Here is a 17,673-nt window from a genome sequence, read left to right on the forward strand (position 1 = left end):
GTTTTAATATTTTTGGGGACAAGTTGACCCAGCATATTTTTGACACTGGGAATTTAGTTACGAGGGCACCTGAAGGACAACCATTTTCTGCGAGGCATAAAAATAGTCCCTCAATTTTTTTGGATGTCTCTCTTACGTGTAAGCGCAGTATCTCTTTGTCAAATAAAGCAGGCTTGGTATTTTTTTGACTGCGTTTTTATTACAAGGGCACGATAATTTTCTATTCGTTAATAGGCAGCGGGGAATAATATGGGACGGATTCTAGTTTTCTGTGATAAAAGACAAAAAAATGCACAGTTTGTGAGCCTCCCATTACATGAGGAAGGTTACTGTTTTCTATAACACCGGAATGGTTAAAATGATAGAATCCTAGCCTTTTTCCGTGACACGAATAATACAGTGCCTGCGTTTTCTTTAACCTTGCTGAAGGGGTTGGTATTCTCTGCGACACCTGCAACGGGGGAAGGCGGGTCACGGTGGTGTTCGGATCGTTTCCTTCTGGGGAAAGAAACTACAGCCGTCTGAATATTCTGTTGCCGGTATCGGCAGGCCCCTCCTTCCCGGTTTTCTCTGGCTTGGAAGGGAAACATGTAGGCTCCGGCCGCCGTACAAGCGCGCGCCGGTCCCGCCTCTGGGCAGTACACTGAGTCCGGCTGCAAGAGACCCCCTCCCCCGCCTGGCGCGCGCTTCAGTGCGTCTCGCGCGCGCCTTCCCCTCCAGTATTGCTTCTCTCGCGCGGCCTTGACGCTCATGGTGCCCGTATCGCCCCCGTGAGGCTGCGCTGCGAGACGGCGGCGCATGCCCCCCCACCAATCCAGTTCACACCTTTTCCAGTCACCACGTATCGTCTGCCCTGGAGCACCCCCCACTGCTTGCCCCTCCCCTGGGTAGGAAATGCCAGTGTGACCAGCAGTCTCCACGGAAGAAGCCGGACTAACGCTGGCGGGGCGCCGGGACCTAGGGGATGTGGCGGGTGGGGCGGAATCAGATGCCCCACCCGGGCCGGGAGGCGAAAGCGCGACCCCCGGTTGCAAGCCCCAGGTGAGTGTCAGATTACCCCTTCGCAAAGCACAGGTATTTATTATCAGGTTTCAAATCTGTCGCCATCTTGGTTTCTTTTCTGAAATAAATAGCCCCGCCCTTTCTCCCTGTTTTTGAATGGTGATTGGTGGATTTTAAAGCGGCGGAGACAACCTTCTTCCTGGATGCAATAGGCTTTCTTGGCCGCCTGTCACCCAGATGGGGGCAGAATGTTGTAATTGTCTATCATGCCTGTGCATCACTGAGAGTGGGCGGGATTCCTTAGGGCCACGAAGCTAATTGGTCGGCTGCTGTTCCTGTCTGCTCAGAGTAAGGGAGGAGCTTGGTTTAAAGAGACAGTGTTGATCTGGAACGTTCTTTAGGAACAAGTTAGAGCTATGGAAGGTGATAGGTTAACTAATTTTATGGGCGGGTCGTAACAGAGAAGGTTAGCATGGGAAGCATGTGATTTTAGAAGATCTTTTGGGACACAAGTCTGACTTATTTGGTGTGAGGTTTACACTTTGAAGCACAATCTAAATCGTGACCTTCCACATTGACTGACTTCATCGACTTCACTGTAAAATACTTATGGTATAATCAACATTTTATATAGTTCAGGTGCTTCCAATAAGTAAACGGGGTTAGGTTGATCCAGTAGAAGCCTACAGCATACCAGTGGCCTTGAAAGCCATCAGAATGTATGTGGTTAGTTTTTTTCTGGAGTTTGGCCCAGAGGAAATTTTCTCAGTTTAGAAGTACACTAGCTTGAAACCTTATTTGTTTTTGCAATAAGAAAAGAATAAACAATTCAATTTTCGATTAATTATATATAAAACTATTATTGATGCTGGCTATCCAGCAAACCCAACTAGTTGCCGCTCTCAACAACTGATTATGGTCTCTCTGAGAGTTCAATCATTTGTAATCATATGATAACATAGATTGCACTATGGTGTTTATTAGTGTTTCGTAACCTATTAAGATAACCTCGTGTTGTGGAAATCATAATTTCATACATTAGATTGTGGTATAGTTGTCTCAGTACCACAATCCATGATATGATTGAAAAGTAAGCTATTCAGGCATTAATAAAGACAACAGACCGAAAGCTGTTGGGAGACCCTGGATGTACCTTCAGTGGCCCTAATGTGTTTTTGAGACGCAAACATGGATCAGCAAAGTTACAAATAATTGTACTCACTCTAGCTGCCTGACGTCCGAAGCCTTTTGAAGGATTTGAAAGCAGTAAGTGATATGTAATAGTGTTCCTGCGTCCACATAACCCTTCAGAATATGTATGGTTTAGTTGTTGTGTCCTGACGTTTTCCAAGAGTTGGCCCAGAGCATTGTTGCTCTACCGGTTATGTTTTTACAATAACAAATGACTAAATTCAATTCACAATAAATTATTTATACATTTCTTCAAAATTTTACTGATGCTAGCTGTCCAGAAAATCCAAACATTTTGCAGCCCTGAAGAACAGATTACGGTCTCTCTGTGAGGTCAATCATTTGTAATAATATGGGAACACAGATCTCACAATTGTGTGTAATAGTGTTACAAATGCAATTATGATAACCTCTTGTGTTGTTTAAGTCCTAACTGTGGTGTTGCGCTCTAGTTTACCAACGTGTACGCGATGACGCGTCACGGGTAAACGAGAGCGTAGGACGCGCGCAGGCGCAGTGGAGGGAAAACTAAGAGCGCGAAGGCGAGAACGGAGTTGGCGACCGGAGCGGAGGCATAGTTATACGCTCAGCGCTCTATTAGCGTTTCACTTGTGTTAAAGCTGAATAAATATGTTATCATACTCCAGCTGACTCAGAGTGCTGTGTGTAGGACTTACTAATATCATCACAGTGGCGACGAGGACTGGGATCACCCCACTGTCCACACACAGCCAGCTGAGAGCAGAGCCTGAACTCGAGAGCCCATTCCAGGCCCAGAGAGCAGTGAATACAGCAGCACATCGTGGAAGCATAGAGCGTGGCAGCAGCACGACCACCTCCACCCGGCAGAGGCGCAGTCACAGATAATCCCCAGGTCAGTGCAGCCCCGCAAGAGGGAGGTTCCTCAGCCAGCACACTGGCAACCAAAAGCGACGACCAAGAGCCAGAGAAGGGCGAGCAATTGACCAATCCACAACGAGAGACAGGGGACAACACCCCGGGCAGTCCCCGAAACCAAGGAGACACCGCAAGTGTAGCGGAGACCCCCAGCGCGCCCAGCAGCCCCAGGGCCCAAGCAGAAGCACCCAGAGGCGAATCGAAGATGGCGAACCAGTCCTCAGCGTTGATGGCCCCTATCCCTTTCCTACCCCGACCAGGGGAACCACAAATGAAATGGGAAGACTGGAGGGAGTACTTCAGGAACTACATTGAGGCGTTAGAGGACGAGAATGGGGAACCATATGCTCCAGCAAGGAAGAAGAGGTTGTTGCTCCACAACCTAGGTCCCGAAGGGGTGAGAGTCTTTGCCAACATAGTGCCCAAGGAGCGGGAAGCAACAGAGGACAACGTTTTCAAGAACGCAGTAGAAGATCTAGACAACCACTTCCGACCAGCAGTGTGTGTGTCCATAGACCGCTACAATTTCCAGCAAAGGAAACAAGAGGCTGGTGAGTCGATAGATGATTATGTGGCCGCACTGCGACGTCTGGCCATCACGTGCAAGTACGGAACACTGCAAGATGAGTATATAAAGGATCAGATTGTCATGCATACTACCAACAAATCGGTCCAGGACAAACTTTGGGCACAGAGCGAAACATCACTCAAGGACGTCATAGCCATGGTGAAGAAAGCAGAGATGTCCAAACGCTGTGCGGATGCCGCCAAACGTGAAAGCACACAGAAGCAGATGGTCAACAAGATCGATGAGGCCCCGATCACGTACAAACCAAAGGGATCACAGGGTGACCAGAAGTATGATCAAAAAGGGGCAGCGAAGCAGACGGGACGGCAGGTTGCAGACAGCAAGTTCTCATGTTACAGGTGCGAGAGCACCGCTCACTCGGCCCAAGACAAACGTTGCCCGGCTTTTCGCGCCAGATGCGCGTTCTGCGGCCTGGTCGGCCATTTTGAAAAAGTATGCCGCAAAAAGGGAAAAAGGTCCACTGTAAAATGCGTGGAGTCGGCACCGTCAGAATATGGAGGAGAAGATGATCTGGAGGACGGCGACATGGTGCTGTGTATAGAAGGCCAGGTACTGGACGTCAATGGGAAACGCACGGACAAACCACGCACGGACATGTTCATAGGCGGAGTGAAGGTGCACGTGGCCGTCGACTCGGGGTCTCCCTGGACGATTGTGCAACGATCCATTTGGGATGGTGACTTCGTACCTGTAGTAGGGCCTGAACTACGCCCGCCGGACATCCGAGCCATATCATACACGGAAAACACGATTCCCATGATAGGCTATAGTCCACTAAAGTTCGAGTTCAGAGGGAGAACAGCGACCTGCAAACTATATGTGGCCGAAAGAGGACTCTCCGTACTGGGTTGGAGAGATGCAGGAGACCTAGGAATCAAATTGGATCCTGGCGGCAAAGAACAAATCCTCCTAAATGATGAACAACGCACCACCAACGGTGAGGAGTGGAAGTCAGCCTACCCCAAGGTGTTTGATGGAACAGTAGGGAAGCTGGACAAATTCGTCCACAAGATGATACTCAAGGAGGGGGCTACTCCAGTGTCCCACAAAGTTAGGAACATCCCACTATCCACCATTGAAGCGGTACAACAAGAACTCCAAAGGCTGGAAAGACAGGGCATCATAGAGCCCATAGACAGTTCCGAATGGTTGGCTCCCTTGGTCGTAGCCAAGAAGCCCAACGGCAAGGTCCGTCTATGTGTGGACTTACGCGAACTCAATAAGTGCCTCGTGGTGGAAAAGTTCCCCCTTCCTAGAATTGAGGAAATGCTGGCGAGAACAAAAGGTGTCACTCACTTCTCCACAATCGATCTCACGTCGGCGTACCACCAAATCGACCTGCATCCCAACAGTAGGAAGTACACCTCCTTCATCACGCCGTTCGGGTGCTACCAATTCCGCCGCATGCCATTTGGCCTGGCGTCGGCGGCCGCGGTCTTCCAAAAGTTGATGCACCGGTTGTTCAAGGAAATACCAGGTGTCCAGTATTTCCAGGACGACCTCATGGTGATGGGGTCCTCCCAAGAAGACCACGACGAAAAGCTAACCAAGGTCCTCACCGTACTGCAAGACAGGGGACTCACGGCGGAATGGGACAAATGCAAGATTGGGATGTCATCAGTCACCTACTTGGGACACGAGATCGGTACACGCGGCATATCCCCCAAGGAACGGAATGTGAAAGCCATCAAGGAAGCCCAAGCTCCGAAAACCAAAGAGGAGGTCCGGTCGTTCCTCGGCATGGCCGAGTATTATAGTAAATTCGTGAGACACTTTGCCACAAAAACGCACAGGATGCACCAGCTCATCCGAGACAAGTCCAGGTTTGACTGGGACTCAGAGGCACAGAGTGAATTTGAGGCCGTCAAGACAGACATCAGTGAAGCCATCCCCTTGCAGGGATACGACCCCTCGAGCAGCACGATCCTAACTACTGACGCCAGCGACAAAGGCCTGGGTGCGGTGCTCGCACAGGAGAGGGCGGATGGCTCTATAGAGACTATCAGCTTCGCCTCACGTGCTCTCTCTCACACGGAGCAAAGGTACAGTGTCATAGAGAAAGAGATGCTAGCGGTCACCTGGGCAATGTGCAAATTCCGACAATTCATTTGGGGCACCAGGTTCAAACTCCAAACCGACCACAAGCCTTTGGTCAAAGTCCTGACGTCCTCAGGCCATGACACCGCTACCCCGCGCATTGCAAAAATGACGCTCAAACTACTGGACTACACTTACGATGTTGAATACCTACCAGGTACCCAGAACAGGGTAGCCGACTACCTCAGTAGAGCCTCCGCCATGGAGGATGCTCCAGAAGTGGCACCGGGCATGGAGGAGATGGTAGCAATCATGGCCGACAACGAGATGACAATAAGCAGGCAAGACTGGGCAGCAGCGTACGAGCAGGACGTGGTGAAGTCAGAAGTCAAACATCACCTCACGTCAGGATGGCCTGACAAACGGAGACTCACAGAGGAGATACGGAAGTTCTATGAAATTCGGGAGGAACTGTTGTTGAGCGACACAAGAGTCTTCCTGTACAGAGGCGAGAGAGCCATTCCTCCGGAAACCCTGGTACCGACGTTATTAAACCAACTGCACGAGGGACACCTGGGCATCGTAAAAACAAAAGCCCGAGTGAAACAAATGTATTGGTGGCCAGGCATGGACCCCCAGATAGAAAGGCAGGTGAGAGAATGCGAACAATGCCAAGGAGCTGACAAGATACTTCGTCCCCTCAGGCCAGCGCTGGGGAAATTTGAGAACCCTCAGAACCCGTGGGAAGACTTGGCCATTGATCTCTTAGGACCAGTGTTGGACAACCGAGGAATAAATAAATACTTGTGTGTGGTCGTCGACAAATATTCGAAATGGCCGGAAGTTGATGTACAAGAGTCCATGGACACGGAAACAGTGTTGAAGTTCCTGACAGCCCTGTTCGTAAGGGAAGGAATACCAAAGACTATACTCAGTGACAATGGACCTCAGTTTGTGTCCGATAAATGGACATGGTTCATGAAGAGGAATGGTATCAAAACCAAACACACTGCCATTTATCACCCCGCATGCAACGGCCAAGTAGAACGGTTTAACCGTGTGCTCATGGGCTCGATACAAGCGGCGATCATGCAGGGCAAGGACTGGGAGACTGAAGTACAGAGTATGGTGTGGGCGTACAGGATCACGCCCACTGGGGTGGGGTACAGCCCCTTCCAAATTTTGAGAGGCCGTCTCCCGTACACCCGGGACAACGTGGTGTGGAGAGAGAAATCTGTGACCAGCAAATGGTCCCCAGCAGTGGTGCAGCACAACCTAGAGAAGGCACAGAAGGTGTATGCGGCCCATTACGATAGGCGGCGTAACACCAAAGAAACAGCGCTGGAGGAGGGAGAATGGGTCAGAGTCAAACTTCCCACCCTGCAGAAGAAGGGAGAGAGCAAGTATAGCCAACCCCTACAAGTCAAGGAAGTACGGGGCAGAGCCGCCCTACTCAGTGATGGCAAGGTGTGGTCCCAAGACCGCATGGCGAAAGTCAACAGGATCGTACGATGGCCCAAGTCCGAGGAAGAAGAGACACGCATAGGAGGAGAAGAAGGGAGGTTCACCGAAGGAGAGAATCCGAGAGAATCATCAGGAAACCGAGAAGAAGGAGAAGTAGGAGAGGCACAGACAGCTGAAATTGCGGGTAACCACTCGACCACAGCTACCGACGGAAGGGAAGAAAATCCAAAAGACAATGAGAACTGTTCCGGAGGGAGCGAGGGTGAGGAGAGCAACCTGGTAAGACGCACCCGTTCAGGCAGAGCTGTCACCTTGCCTTCTAGATATAGAGACTTTGAGATGAATGGACATTAGATAAGGACTAGAGCTCTACATAAAGTTTTGGTGTCAAAGGGGGGAGATATGTGGTGTTGCGCTCTAGTTTACCAACGTGTACGCGATGACGCGTCACGTGGTAAACGAGAGCGTAGGACGCGCGCAGGCGCAGTGGAGGGAAAACTAAGAGCGCGAAGGCGAGAACGGAGTTGGCGACCGGAGCGGAGGCATAGTTATACGCTTGGCGCTCTATTAGCGTTTCACTTGTGTTAAAGCTGAATAAATATGTTATCATACTCCAGCTGACTCAGAGTGCTGTGTGTAGGACTTACTAACATCATCACACTAACGTGCTGCATTACATTGTGCTACAGTTGTCTCATTACCACATTCATGATATGATTAAAAGAAGGCAATTAGGTCAGCCATTCATAGAGATAATAGACCAAAAGCTTCGGGAGACTGGAGGTAACCTTCAATGTCCGTAGTATTAATTGGGCTGCAAACATGGTCCTACAAAGTTACAAGTCACAAAGGATTGTACTCACTTTAGCTGCCAGACGTGCAGATTTTCCCCGCCGTAAGTGATACCTAAAAGTCCTTCAATTTGCAATTGCAAGGTTCCCCACCATAAAAAAAAGTTTTTTCACCTTTAGTAGCGGTTCTGATGGAAGTCCACTCACTACATAAAGGACATTGGATATTAAAAATTATCTGGTAGAGAAGTATAGACGCCCTTCAAGCACCATCATAACGTATGCCTTTGGAATCCAAGTTTCCAATTTTATAATTAACCAGTTTGATACTCTACCTATGACTGTCTATGAGACATGCTCAAGGTTTTGAACTTCATTGCATTTGGCAGCTTTCTCATTAAAACTGGCTGTTGTAAGGAGGTAAGAGAGCACAGTTGTTTTTTTCAGAAGGCTATAGAAGTAACTTTTGGGGCTCAACTTTTGTGTTGGTGTTTTCTCACAACACTAATGGACGTACAAGTGAGACTAAGCATAGTGCAATTGCTTGATGCAAGAATGTCCAGTAGAACTTCTTAGATCTATAGGGACTGATGGTCATTTGTACTGGGTCCTTGGTAGCAGAAGAGGAGATTCTTATTGCATGAAGGCAGAAGTAGGACCTTTAAGTAGACAAATTGACTGCTGGCGCTTTCCCCAGTAATGTCCTGTTAGTTTTACCACGTAAACTTAAGATGCTCAATATCTCTATTACCCTTTTTTGTCACATACTTTATCCAGCAGCTAATTTCTTCCAAAATGTTAATTGTTTTCTCCTGTTGTATTTCACCTCCAAGTCTGCTTCTAGGGCACAGTACATCACACAAGGCTCAGCTGTTTTCCAAGTCATACATTGTATGTGTTGCAGAAACGTAGCTCGCTCAATTTCTCCTTGAAAATTAGTAATGTGGAAAAAACAAACTGATTAGCTTGAAGATGGATTCCAATATTGGTGACTCATGTCATTCCTTTTTTCATCTACAGCAAATTATTGTTTGCATCAGTGACTCATCTACCCAGTGTATAAGTTTGAGGAATGAGTTTTATAGCTCTTTCAGTTGTCTAAGTTCCATGGGAGAACTTGTGATGCAATCTGGATCTTCTCTCCGGACACTAAAGCAGTTTTCTCTCCATAATGTAATTGTTCTTTCTACTCTTACATGGTCAAGCTTTAGTTTCTTCTCTTGCATGCAGAACTGAGTTCTGCAGTCTATTAAAGACCACAACCTAACTTTCTTTCCTCAGTAACATCAAGTTTTAAAGTACAGAACTTTTGGCATTTAATTTCCACATAGATTTTTAATCAATTCAGTACGGGATCACATAGATTTGTTTTCCTTGATTCCTTAAATCTGGCTACAGGTGTTTTTATTTGGGACATTTGAACCTAGTAGCATAGCTTATTAAAAACACTTTCTATAACTGCTTAGCCATGGCTAGGTTAGAGGCTTTAAAAAACCCAACCTGTTCTTCTGGTCTGGGTTATCTTCCCAATATGGATTTAAAAGTTAACCTTTTCAACTTGATCACCTAGCTTAGTTGTGTCACTGATCTGAGGCTGTACTAATGTTACGTTCTATTCCTGGTGGCTTGTATATTCGTCAGTGTAGTTACTAGCATGCAAACTCGGTGATTACGAGTATTTAATTTGTTATCACATATGAATTAAGACATCTTTGTCTACAGTCATGTTTTGTTTGCTTTCATAAATGTATGCCTCTTAGCTACTTTTTAAAATCTCTCCACCACCTACCCCATAGGACATAGTTAACTCATTTATAGTGCAAAAGTAATCTTGACCTTTGATTGCCAAAGACACTGACTTTAAAGGAAGAATGATTGAACAGTGATTATGTCTAGACTAGGCCCGCAGCACTTGATAATTTGTTGATTGAGTGCGTGGTCTTTATTTGCCTTATAAGTCACTAAATAAGTCCTTACGACATAGGTTGGGGCTGGACCCTGTTGCATGTTGTAAGTGTAGGAATATGAAGCTTGCTTGCTTGGATTTCAGAATGTTTCTATTGAAATAATTTGAAAAGAAGCGGAGTGAACCTTAGTTCAACCAGAGCTAGATTCTTCCATAATTTGTCTCGAAGACAGTTGCTAAAGTTCCTTAAGCTTTCTTTTAGTTTTACATCCTCCAGTGGACAGTCAACATGAACTGAGAGAGGCTGCCTTAAAGTGAAAGTGCCTTTTTATTTCTGTGTAGGTCCGCATACCTATAAAAGCAATTTCCTTAATTTTTTGTCTTTAAAAAAAGGGAAAACCAATATAGCTTGGGTTGCAAAACTGCTTCATATGCTTATAAACTTTAAAACATTTTTCATTTTCAAGTGGCTGTTCTTGGATATTGAGATAAAATATTACTTGAACAATAAAACATAAAAGGAACTGTTTCTTTCAGGTAGGCGTTTAGTATGTAATTAGAGGGTGTCTCTTTCAAAGTGTTCCAGGTTTTGGCACCCAGGTTGGAGATATTCAGTGCGTAGAAATTTAATGAAGAAAGCCATAGTGGAGAAATGGTATTACAGGAGAGTAACTTTTTCTTTTTTGGCATATGCATTTGCTTTCATTTTATAAATGTTTTGAAAGTTTAACATATACCATAGTTCTAAACAATGTGTCTTTGATCCTTTTGTAACATATTTGTACCCATTTAACCTGTATTTTCGTGCTGTGTTTTGCAGGCTCTTGCATTTGGAGCCATGAGGAAACCCAGGAAAAAGTCCAAACTCAACCCGGAGGGGAGGCGATCGCCCTCCCCTTACAGTCTAAAATGCTCACCTACACGGGAAACCTTGACATATGCCCAGGCGCAAAGGATTGTGGAGGTTGATATTGATGGACGCTTGCATCGTATTAGCATTTACGATCCTCTAAAGATCATAACCGAAGACGAGTTGATGGCCCAAGATATCACAGAATGTAACAGCAACAAGGAAAACAGTGAGCAGCCACTTTTCCCTTCTAAGTCCAAAAAAACACCTTCCAAGGGTAAAAAGAAGGAAACATGTTCTAAGCATGTTCCTGGAACCTCCTTTCAGTTACCTCAGCCTAGTTTCCGTGTAATCGACCCAACCTGTCCCTCTGAAGCGCCTCCACTCCCGGCAGCATATTATCGTTATATTGAGAGGCCAACTGAAGAGATCGAGGCAGAAGTGGAGTATGACATGGATGAGGAAGACCTAGCTTGGTTGGAGATGATAAATGAGAAAAGGCATGATGAAGGTTACAGCACAGTCTCCCCTGATCTCTTTGAGATGCTTTTGGATAGGCTAGAAAAGGAGTCATTTTTGGTAAGCCGCAGTAGTGGTAACCAGCAGTCTCCAATTGATGAAGATGCTTGCTGCTGTGTGTGTCTGGACGATGAATGTCACAACAGCAATGTCATCCTCTTTTGTGATATTTGCAATCTGGCTGTGCATCAGGAGTGCTATGGTGTGCCCTACATACCAGAGGGACAATGGCTGTGTCGGTGCTGTTTGCAGTCCCCCTCCCGCCCTGTTGACTGCATCCTATGCCCTAACAAAGGTGGGGCATTCAAACAGACTAGTGATGGCCACTGGGCACATGTGGTATGTGCCATCTGGATCCCTGAGATCTGTTTTGCCAACACTGTGTTCCTAGAGCCTGTTGAGGGCGTTGATAACATTCCACCTGCCCGATGGAAGTTGACATGCTATATCTGCAAGCAAAAAGGCATGGGTGCTTCTATCCAGTGCCACAAGGTGAATTGTTATACAGCATTCCATGTGACTTGTGCCCAGCGCGCTGGGCTTTTTATGAAGATTGAGCCTATGAGGGAAACTGGCATCAACGGTACGACATTCACTGTGCGCAAGACTGCATACTGTGATGCTCACTCTCCACCAGGGACTCTAAAGAAGGAAGTGACTAATGAAGAAAAAGAGCATATTACCGTAGAGACAATGGCAGAATTAACGGCACAAGTAAAAGCGGAGGTAGTTGAGGATGAGGAAGATGAGGTTAGGAAGAACGAAGAAGACGTGGAGTGTGATAAAGGTGCCAAAAAAGGAGCCCTGAAGAAGGGAAAAGTGAAGTTAAAACAAAAACTGAAGAAGGATGTTTGTGACACAGTTGAGGGCCATTCCTCTTTTCCAATGCTCACAGTTGCACAGATCCCATCGTGCAGGTGAGTTTCTGTGTAAAGTTCTTATTAATGGTGCTAGTGTTATAATGTGAACACTGGCTTCCTAGCCTCTGCCATACAGCGTTTCAATTTAAAACAGTGGCATTCAGCACTACTAACGTCTGTGGATTTGTGGTAACCAAACTTGTAAAGATGAGGGATGCTTTTAAGGAGGTCGAATTTGGTGGTGAGTGGCCAGTGTTGAATTAGTATAGACACTATTAAAGGTAGCAAAGATGTGTTCTACAGGCTTAATTTGAGTAAAAATGTGTGCAGGGTCCCAGCGTTTTTCTTAGTCGTCTTCCACCGGCACTGCCAAATGAAAGGTATTGCACATATGTAGGCCCCTTTTCTCGATTCTACTTCATCCTTTAACCACTCTACACTTCTTGTTTCTTTATTTAATTTTTATAAGTTCTTTTATCCCTTCTTTTCTCCTATGTTATTGTGTTTCTCTTCCTCCATTTTTATTTATTTAATATGTTTATTTGTATTTAACCCGTTCAGTGCTGCGAACGTTCAACGGTCGTCGCGTGCACTACCTCGCTAGTCCTGCGCACGACCGTTGAACGTCCGGATCCCGTTAGCGCAATCGAACGTCCGCACTGGGACGGAATTTGCGGCGCGCTTAACGGGTTAAAAAAAGAAGAGAAAAACATAAACAAAAAAGCAACCATCACAGGCATTATCAAAATACATATCATCAACAAAGTGCATGTTCTTTCTTACATTCCATCAGCAGCATTTGTTTTAGTGGTGTTTCATCTGTAACGCAGATTCTCTGGCGGCCTTCTTCTAATTGTGTGCAGACACATTTACCCATCACAGCCTCTAGTAAACACAGACCTTCCCGTGTATCCTACCATGAGTTTCCATGTGTGCCCGACCATCTTCAATTCAAGTCGCCTGACAGAGTATCTACAGGAATCGCTTCCGTAGCTGCTACGCTCTCAGTTTCTGCATCCCCCCCTTCGTCTCCAGAGTCATTCTGTGTCTGTCTACTCTCTATAAAGCAGGACCAGAAGTTTTTGAGTCTATTCCTGGGTGGTAACAATTCACTATAGAGTTCTGTCTGTGTACAACAATACATAAATTCCCTGGTCCAGTGTTGCAGTCTGGGGGGTGGGCCCTTTATCCACCTCATTGCAACGCACCTCTTCGCTAGCAAGAAGGCCATGTCAACCAACTGTCTATGGGCCGGGTGTAGGGGCTTGGAATATCCCAATATCGCTAATAAAGGGTCAGGTGTCAATGTTGTCAGCCCCACCGTACTATTTACCTCCCAATACACTGCCTGCCAAAAAGCCTGTACCTACGGGCAGCGCCACGCCACGTGCAGGAAACCCGCCACCAGCGACCCGCATCTCTCACAGGCAGGGGTGTCTCGCAGCTTGTATCTGTGGAGCCTTTCCTGCGTGTAATAGGTTCTGTTCAGGTATTTGAAATGGACTAACCTGTGTCTGCCATTTAGCGACATGAGCTTGGTGCTGGTACAGTAATATCGCCATACCTCCTCATCCAGGTCCCTTTGTAGATCAGCCTTCCACGCCAGCCTCGGCTTAGCGTATTCTGCCGTTCTTTCCGCTAATGTAATGGAATATAGTCTAGCTATTAATCTGACAGGTGACTTGGCAGCAACCACGTAGTCAAAGGCTATGACAGTTTGTGGCTCCTCCATCTCTTCTCCCAGTAGCGCCCTCAGCGCATGGCGTACTCTGTGGAACTGAGACTGCCCCAGCATCTGTCCGCCATCTTCGCCTACTTCCACCTGGTCCCAGGAGCGCGCCACCCCTCCCTCAAACATTTCCCCCATCGTGTGTATATTCAGGGCTTTTAGCTCTTTCCTTTCTGCCCGTTCCTTACATGGAGACAGCCAGTAGGCCCATTTGATTGCCGCTCCCGGTGCGTACAGTAGACTGCACGCCTGCGCCTCCATGATGTGGTGCCAAGCGTGTACAACTGCATTCAGGGAATCAAGAAAGCCGGTTCGCCGGTCTCGCGGAAGTGTCAGCAGCGTCGGTAACGGCGTGGGCTCAGCAACTATTGCCTCCACACGGACGTGGGGTATGTCCCTCGGGCCATGTATCCAATGATATGCAGGTGCAGCCTGCCCCGCTCTATAATATAACTCCAAGTACGGAGCATTCAGTCCTCTCGGGCCTTATGAGGATAGACCAGGCAACCCTAGGTTGCTTCCCCGCCCAAGCCAGGCTTACCATGAGAGCTCGCAGCTGTGCAAATAAGTTCATGGATAATACCATGGGTATGTTACAAAACAAAAACAGTAGTCATGGCAGTACTACCATCTTCATAAGGGCCACCCTCCCCAGAAGTGACAGTGGCAATGTTATCCATCTTTCAATATTGTCTTCTAATTTAGAAATTGCGGTGCCGTAATTTTCCCTCAATAGTATGTATCAATAGGATCTGTATGCAATCGGATCCCTAAATATCGCACTGAGTCAGTGGTCCACTGTATGGGGTATTCCGGGTCGAATCTCTTCGTAGCCGGAGTAAGTGGGAACATTAAGTATTTGTTCCAGTTTACGCATACACCAGATAGTGAGCCAAATAGCACCACTTCTCGTAAAACCGCTGGTAGATGGGTTTCTGGATCTCTAACATACAACGACGTTTCATCCGCGTATGTTGAAACTATCAACTCGTATGTGGGAAACCGTATGCCTCTATGTCTGTGATATTCGCGTAAGGCGCAGGCCAAAGGTTCTGCCACCAAGGCATATAAAATGGGGGATAGAGGGCATCCCTGCCTCATGCCCATCTCTATCCAAATAGCGCCAGTGACCAATGATCCAACTCACACCCGAGCCGTTGGAGTGGTATATAGTGTAGCCAGGAGGTGTAGGAAGAGTTGCCCCACTCCCATACGGCTCAGCACATGCTGAAGAAAAGGCCACTCAACTGAGTCGAAGGCCTTCTCCATGTCCAAAAAGACTGCTATCGCTGAGACTTCCGGGCGCATATGCTGAAAGGCTGCGAAAACCGTTCTCAGATTGTAGGTGAGGTTCCGCTCCGGAACAAAACCAGCCTGTTCCGGGACCACTAACTTGGTAACCATAGGGCGAAGTCGGTTAGCATTCAATTTGGCGAAGATCTTCGCATCGACATTCAATAACGAGAGTGGTCTGTATGATGCGCACTCACTCGGGTTCTTACCAGATTTCAGAATGGTCACTAATCTCGCCTCCCGCATTGTGGGTGGCATGGTGCCCGAATCTGCCATGTCCTCAAAGAGGGAAAGCAGCCTGGGGAGCAATAGATCCAGGAAGGCCTTCTAAAAGGCCACCGTGATGCCATCACTTCCTGGCGCTCTTCCGGACTTCATGGTAGATAGTGCCAATACTATCTCCTCTCTTTCTATGGGGCGTACTAGGAACCTCCGGTCCACGTCGTAAGCCCAGGCATCTTGATATGAGACAAGTAGTCGAGAATTATCTCTTCCGAGGCAGGGCCTCTGGAGGCATACAAGCCTGCATAATACTTCTCGAATCGTTCTGCCACCTGCGCATTTGTAAGCGGCTCCTCCGAATCTTCCGTTCTCATCTCAGGTACCCCTCCACCGTTCCTTCCCCGTTTCGCCAACTGTGCCAGCACCGCGCCTGGCCTCTCACTTTCCCCATACGCTCTAGCGGTAGCGTATTTCCCCAAGTGTTTAAACTCTAGATCTGCCTCCTCGTTGTAGTCTCGCAGTGTTTGTTAGTTCTCTGGTAAGGGTTTCGCTGGGATTGTGCAATTGGCTTCTCTCCAGTTCCCTGAGTTTGGTTTCCAGTATCTGTAGCCTGCTCATAATCGATTTCAGAACCCCAGAAGGCTTGGTTATGGTGACCCCTCTTTATGTAGAGTTTAAACGCCTCACAGACGGTTTGTACAGACTGCACTGACCCCTCATTAGCCTCAAAGAATGTGTCGATATCTGTAGCCAGTTCCTCCTTGAAGGAGGCGGAATAGGGGGGGAAATCGCCACGTAAATGGCGGGATCCTTCTCTCCGGCGTTGCTATAGATATCAGTACTGGCGAGTGGTCTGAGTACGTGTGAGGTAACACCTCACATCGTTGTATGGCCGAGGTCATATACTGCGTGGCCAACCAATAATCTATTTGGGTATGTATATTAAATTGCGCTGAGTAATGTATATACCCTCCCTGTGTGGGATATCTATATCGCCATATATCTCTCAGGCCCATGTGCTCCATGTGCGTTTCCAGTGCCCTAGCAGAGGCAGCGGGGCGTCTATTAGGGCCATCTGACCTGTCTATATGTGGGTGTCTGGTCATGTTGAAGTCCCCACCCCAGAGTATTTCCCCACCTGAATATGTCGCAATTTTAGCTGTTATTTCAGAATAAAACTCTGGATTATCATAATTGGGCACGTACATGTTAACTACACAGAACTCTAACCCTTTACCACAGCATCTGGTAATAGTGTACCTGCCATCTCTGTCTGTCGCTAAAGGTGTCCATGTCATACGCGCTTTCGGGTTGATCCATGTAAGGACTCCCATAGCATGCGATGTGAAACCTGCAGCGTGGGTATTGCCAAGTAGGCCCCTATATCTGTGTATGCGACTGTCTGGGCAAATGCTTCTCCTGTAAAAGAGCTATGTCTACTTCGTATCTAGCTAAGTACTGTAGAACTTTCCTTACTTTCCTGTGGTCATTAAGGCCTCGTATGTTCCACGTGACCAACGTCAGCGTATTCAAAACGGTCTCTAATCTGGTCGATTCAGATGTCATCCCCCATCCATCTCACTCAATAATGGAGTCTGCACATGATGTGGCCCTGAGCTATCTGCAACTGGCCTGCATGACAATGTGTAAACAAGAACCTCAAAAACCAAACTGTTGGTGGGCCGTCGTCCCCAATCCCATCCGGCACCACTCCCCACCCTCCCAGTGACTCCCGAACCTGCCCATCCCCAACTAGGCCGCGAACCCTCTACTGCAAGGGTCTCCCCGCTCTATGCAAACACATCTCCCTCCCCCTTAAGGGTTGTACCCTCGCCAACCAAAGTCTGTGGAATACACTTGGGGCAGAGGTAGCAAGCTGAAGTCTAGTTCTGTTAACAAAATAAGAAAACACTTGTGCTTATTGCCGCTTCCGCCTCCCCCGTCTCTGTCTTCCAGTTTCTTGAGCGTGCCTTTAGTCTATAAACAACAGCGCATGTCCTACCATATTCCGTGGGCAGTCCCCAATCTCTTCGGCAGTTCCTGCAAAATCTGTTCGTTCCCTGTAGCAACATGGCACCAATTACCGCAGCATAGTGGCAAGTGAGCAAAGTGTCATTCCTGCTCCTCGAGCGAGATTCCCGCTTCCTCAGAACCCCTGTGTGGGTAGCATCTCGACTCCTTCTTCCACTCCTTCAGCGCCCGCTGCAATTCTTTGGGGGCCGTGAAGTTGAGGGATTTCCCCTGTTGGTTGATCCTTCGCTTCGTCGGGTACAACATAGCATAGTCGGTTCCCATGTCACGCAATTGTCTCTTCATCGGGAGA

The 17,673-nt window shown here is 47.5% G+C and overlaps 1 protein-coding gene across 2 annotated transcripts in view; it reads left to right on the top strand.

Moving 5' to 3' along the window:
* The first annotated feature begins 517 nt into the window (after positions 1–517).
* The window catches only part of BRPF3 (bromodomain and PHD finger containing 3), a 589,697-nt gene continuing 572,541 nt past the window's right edge, over positions 518–17,673 (top strand). For both annotated transcript variants that reach the window (XM_086923268.1, XM_086923269.1), the window contains exons 1-2: positions 518–1,041; positions 10,698–12,163. In XM_086923268.1, the coding sequence (XP_086779394.1) occupies positions 10,716–12,163 (1,448 nt within the window). In that variant the 5' untranslated portion in view covers positions 518–1,041; positions 10,698–10,715. The remainder of the gene's footprint in view (positions 1,042–10,697; positions 12,164–17,673) is intronic.

This window comes from Lissotriton vulgaris, chromosome 5 (assembly GCF_964263255.1).
Source record: "Lissotriton vulgaris chromosome 5, aLisVul1.2, whole genome shotgun sequence".
Taxonomy (NCBI): domain Eukaryota; kingdom Metazoa; phylum Chordata; class Amphibia; order Caudata; family Salamandridae; genus Lissotriton; species Lissotriton vulgaris.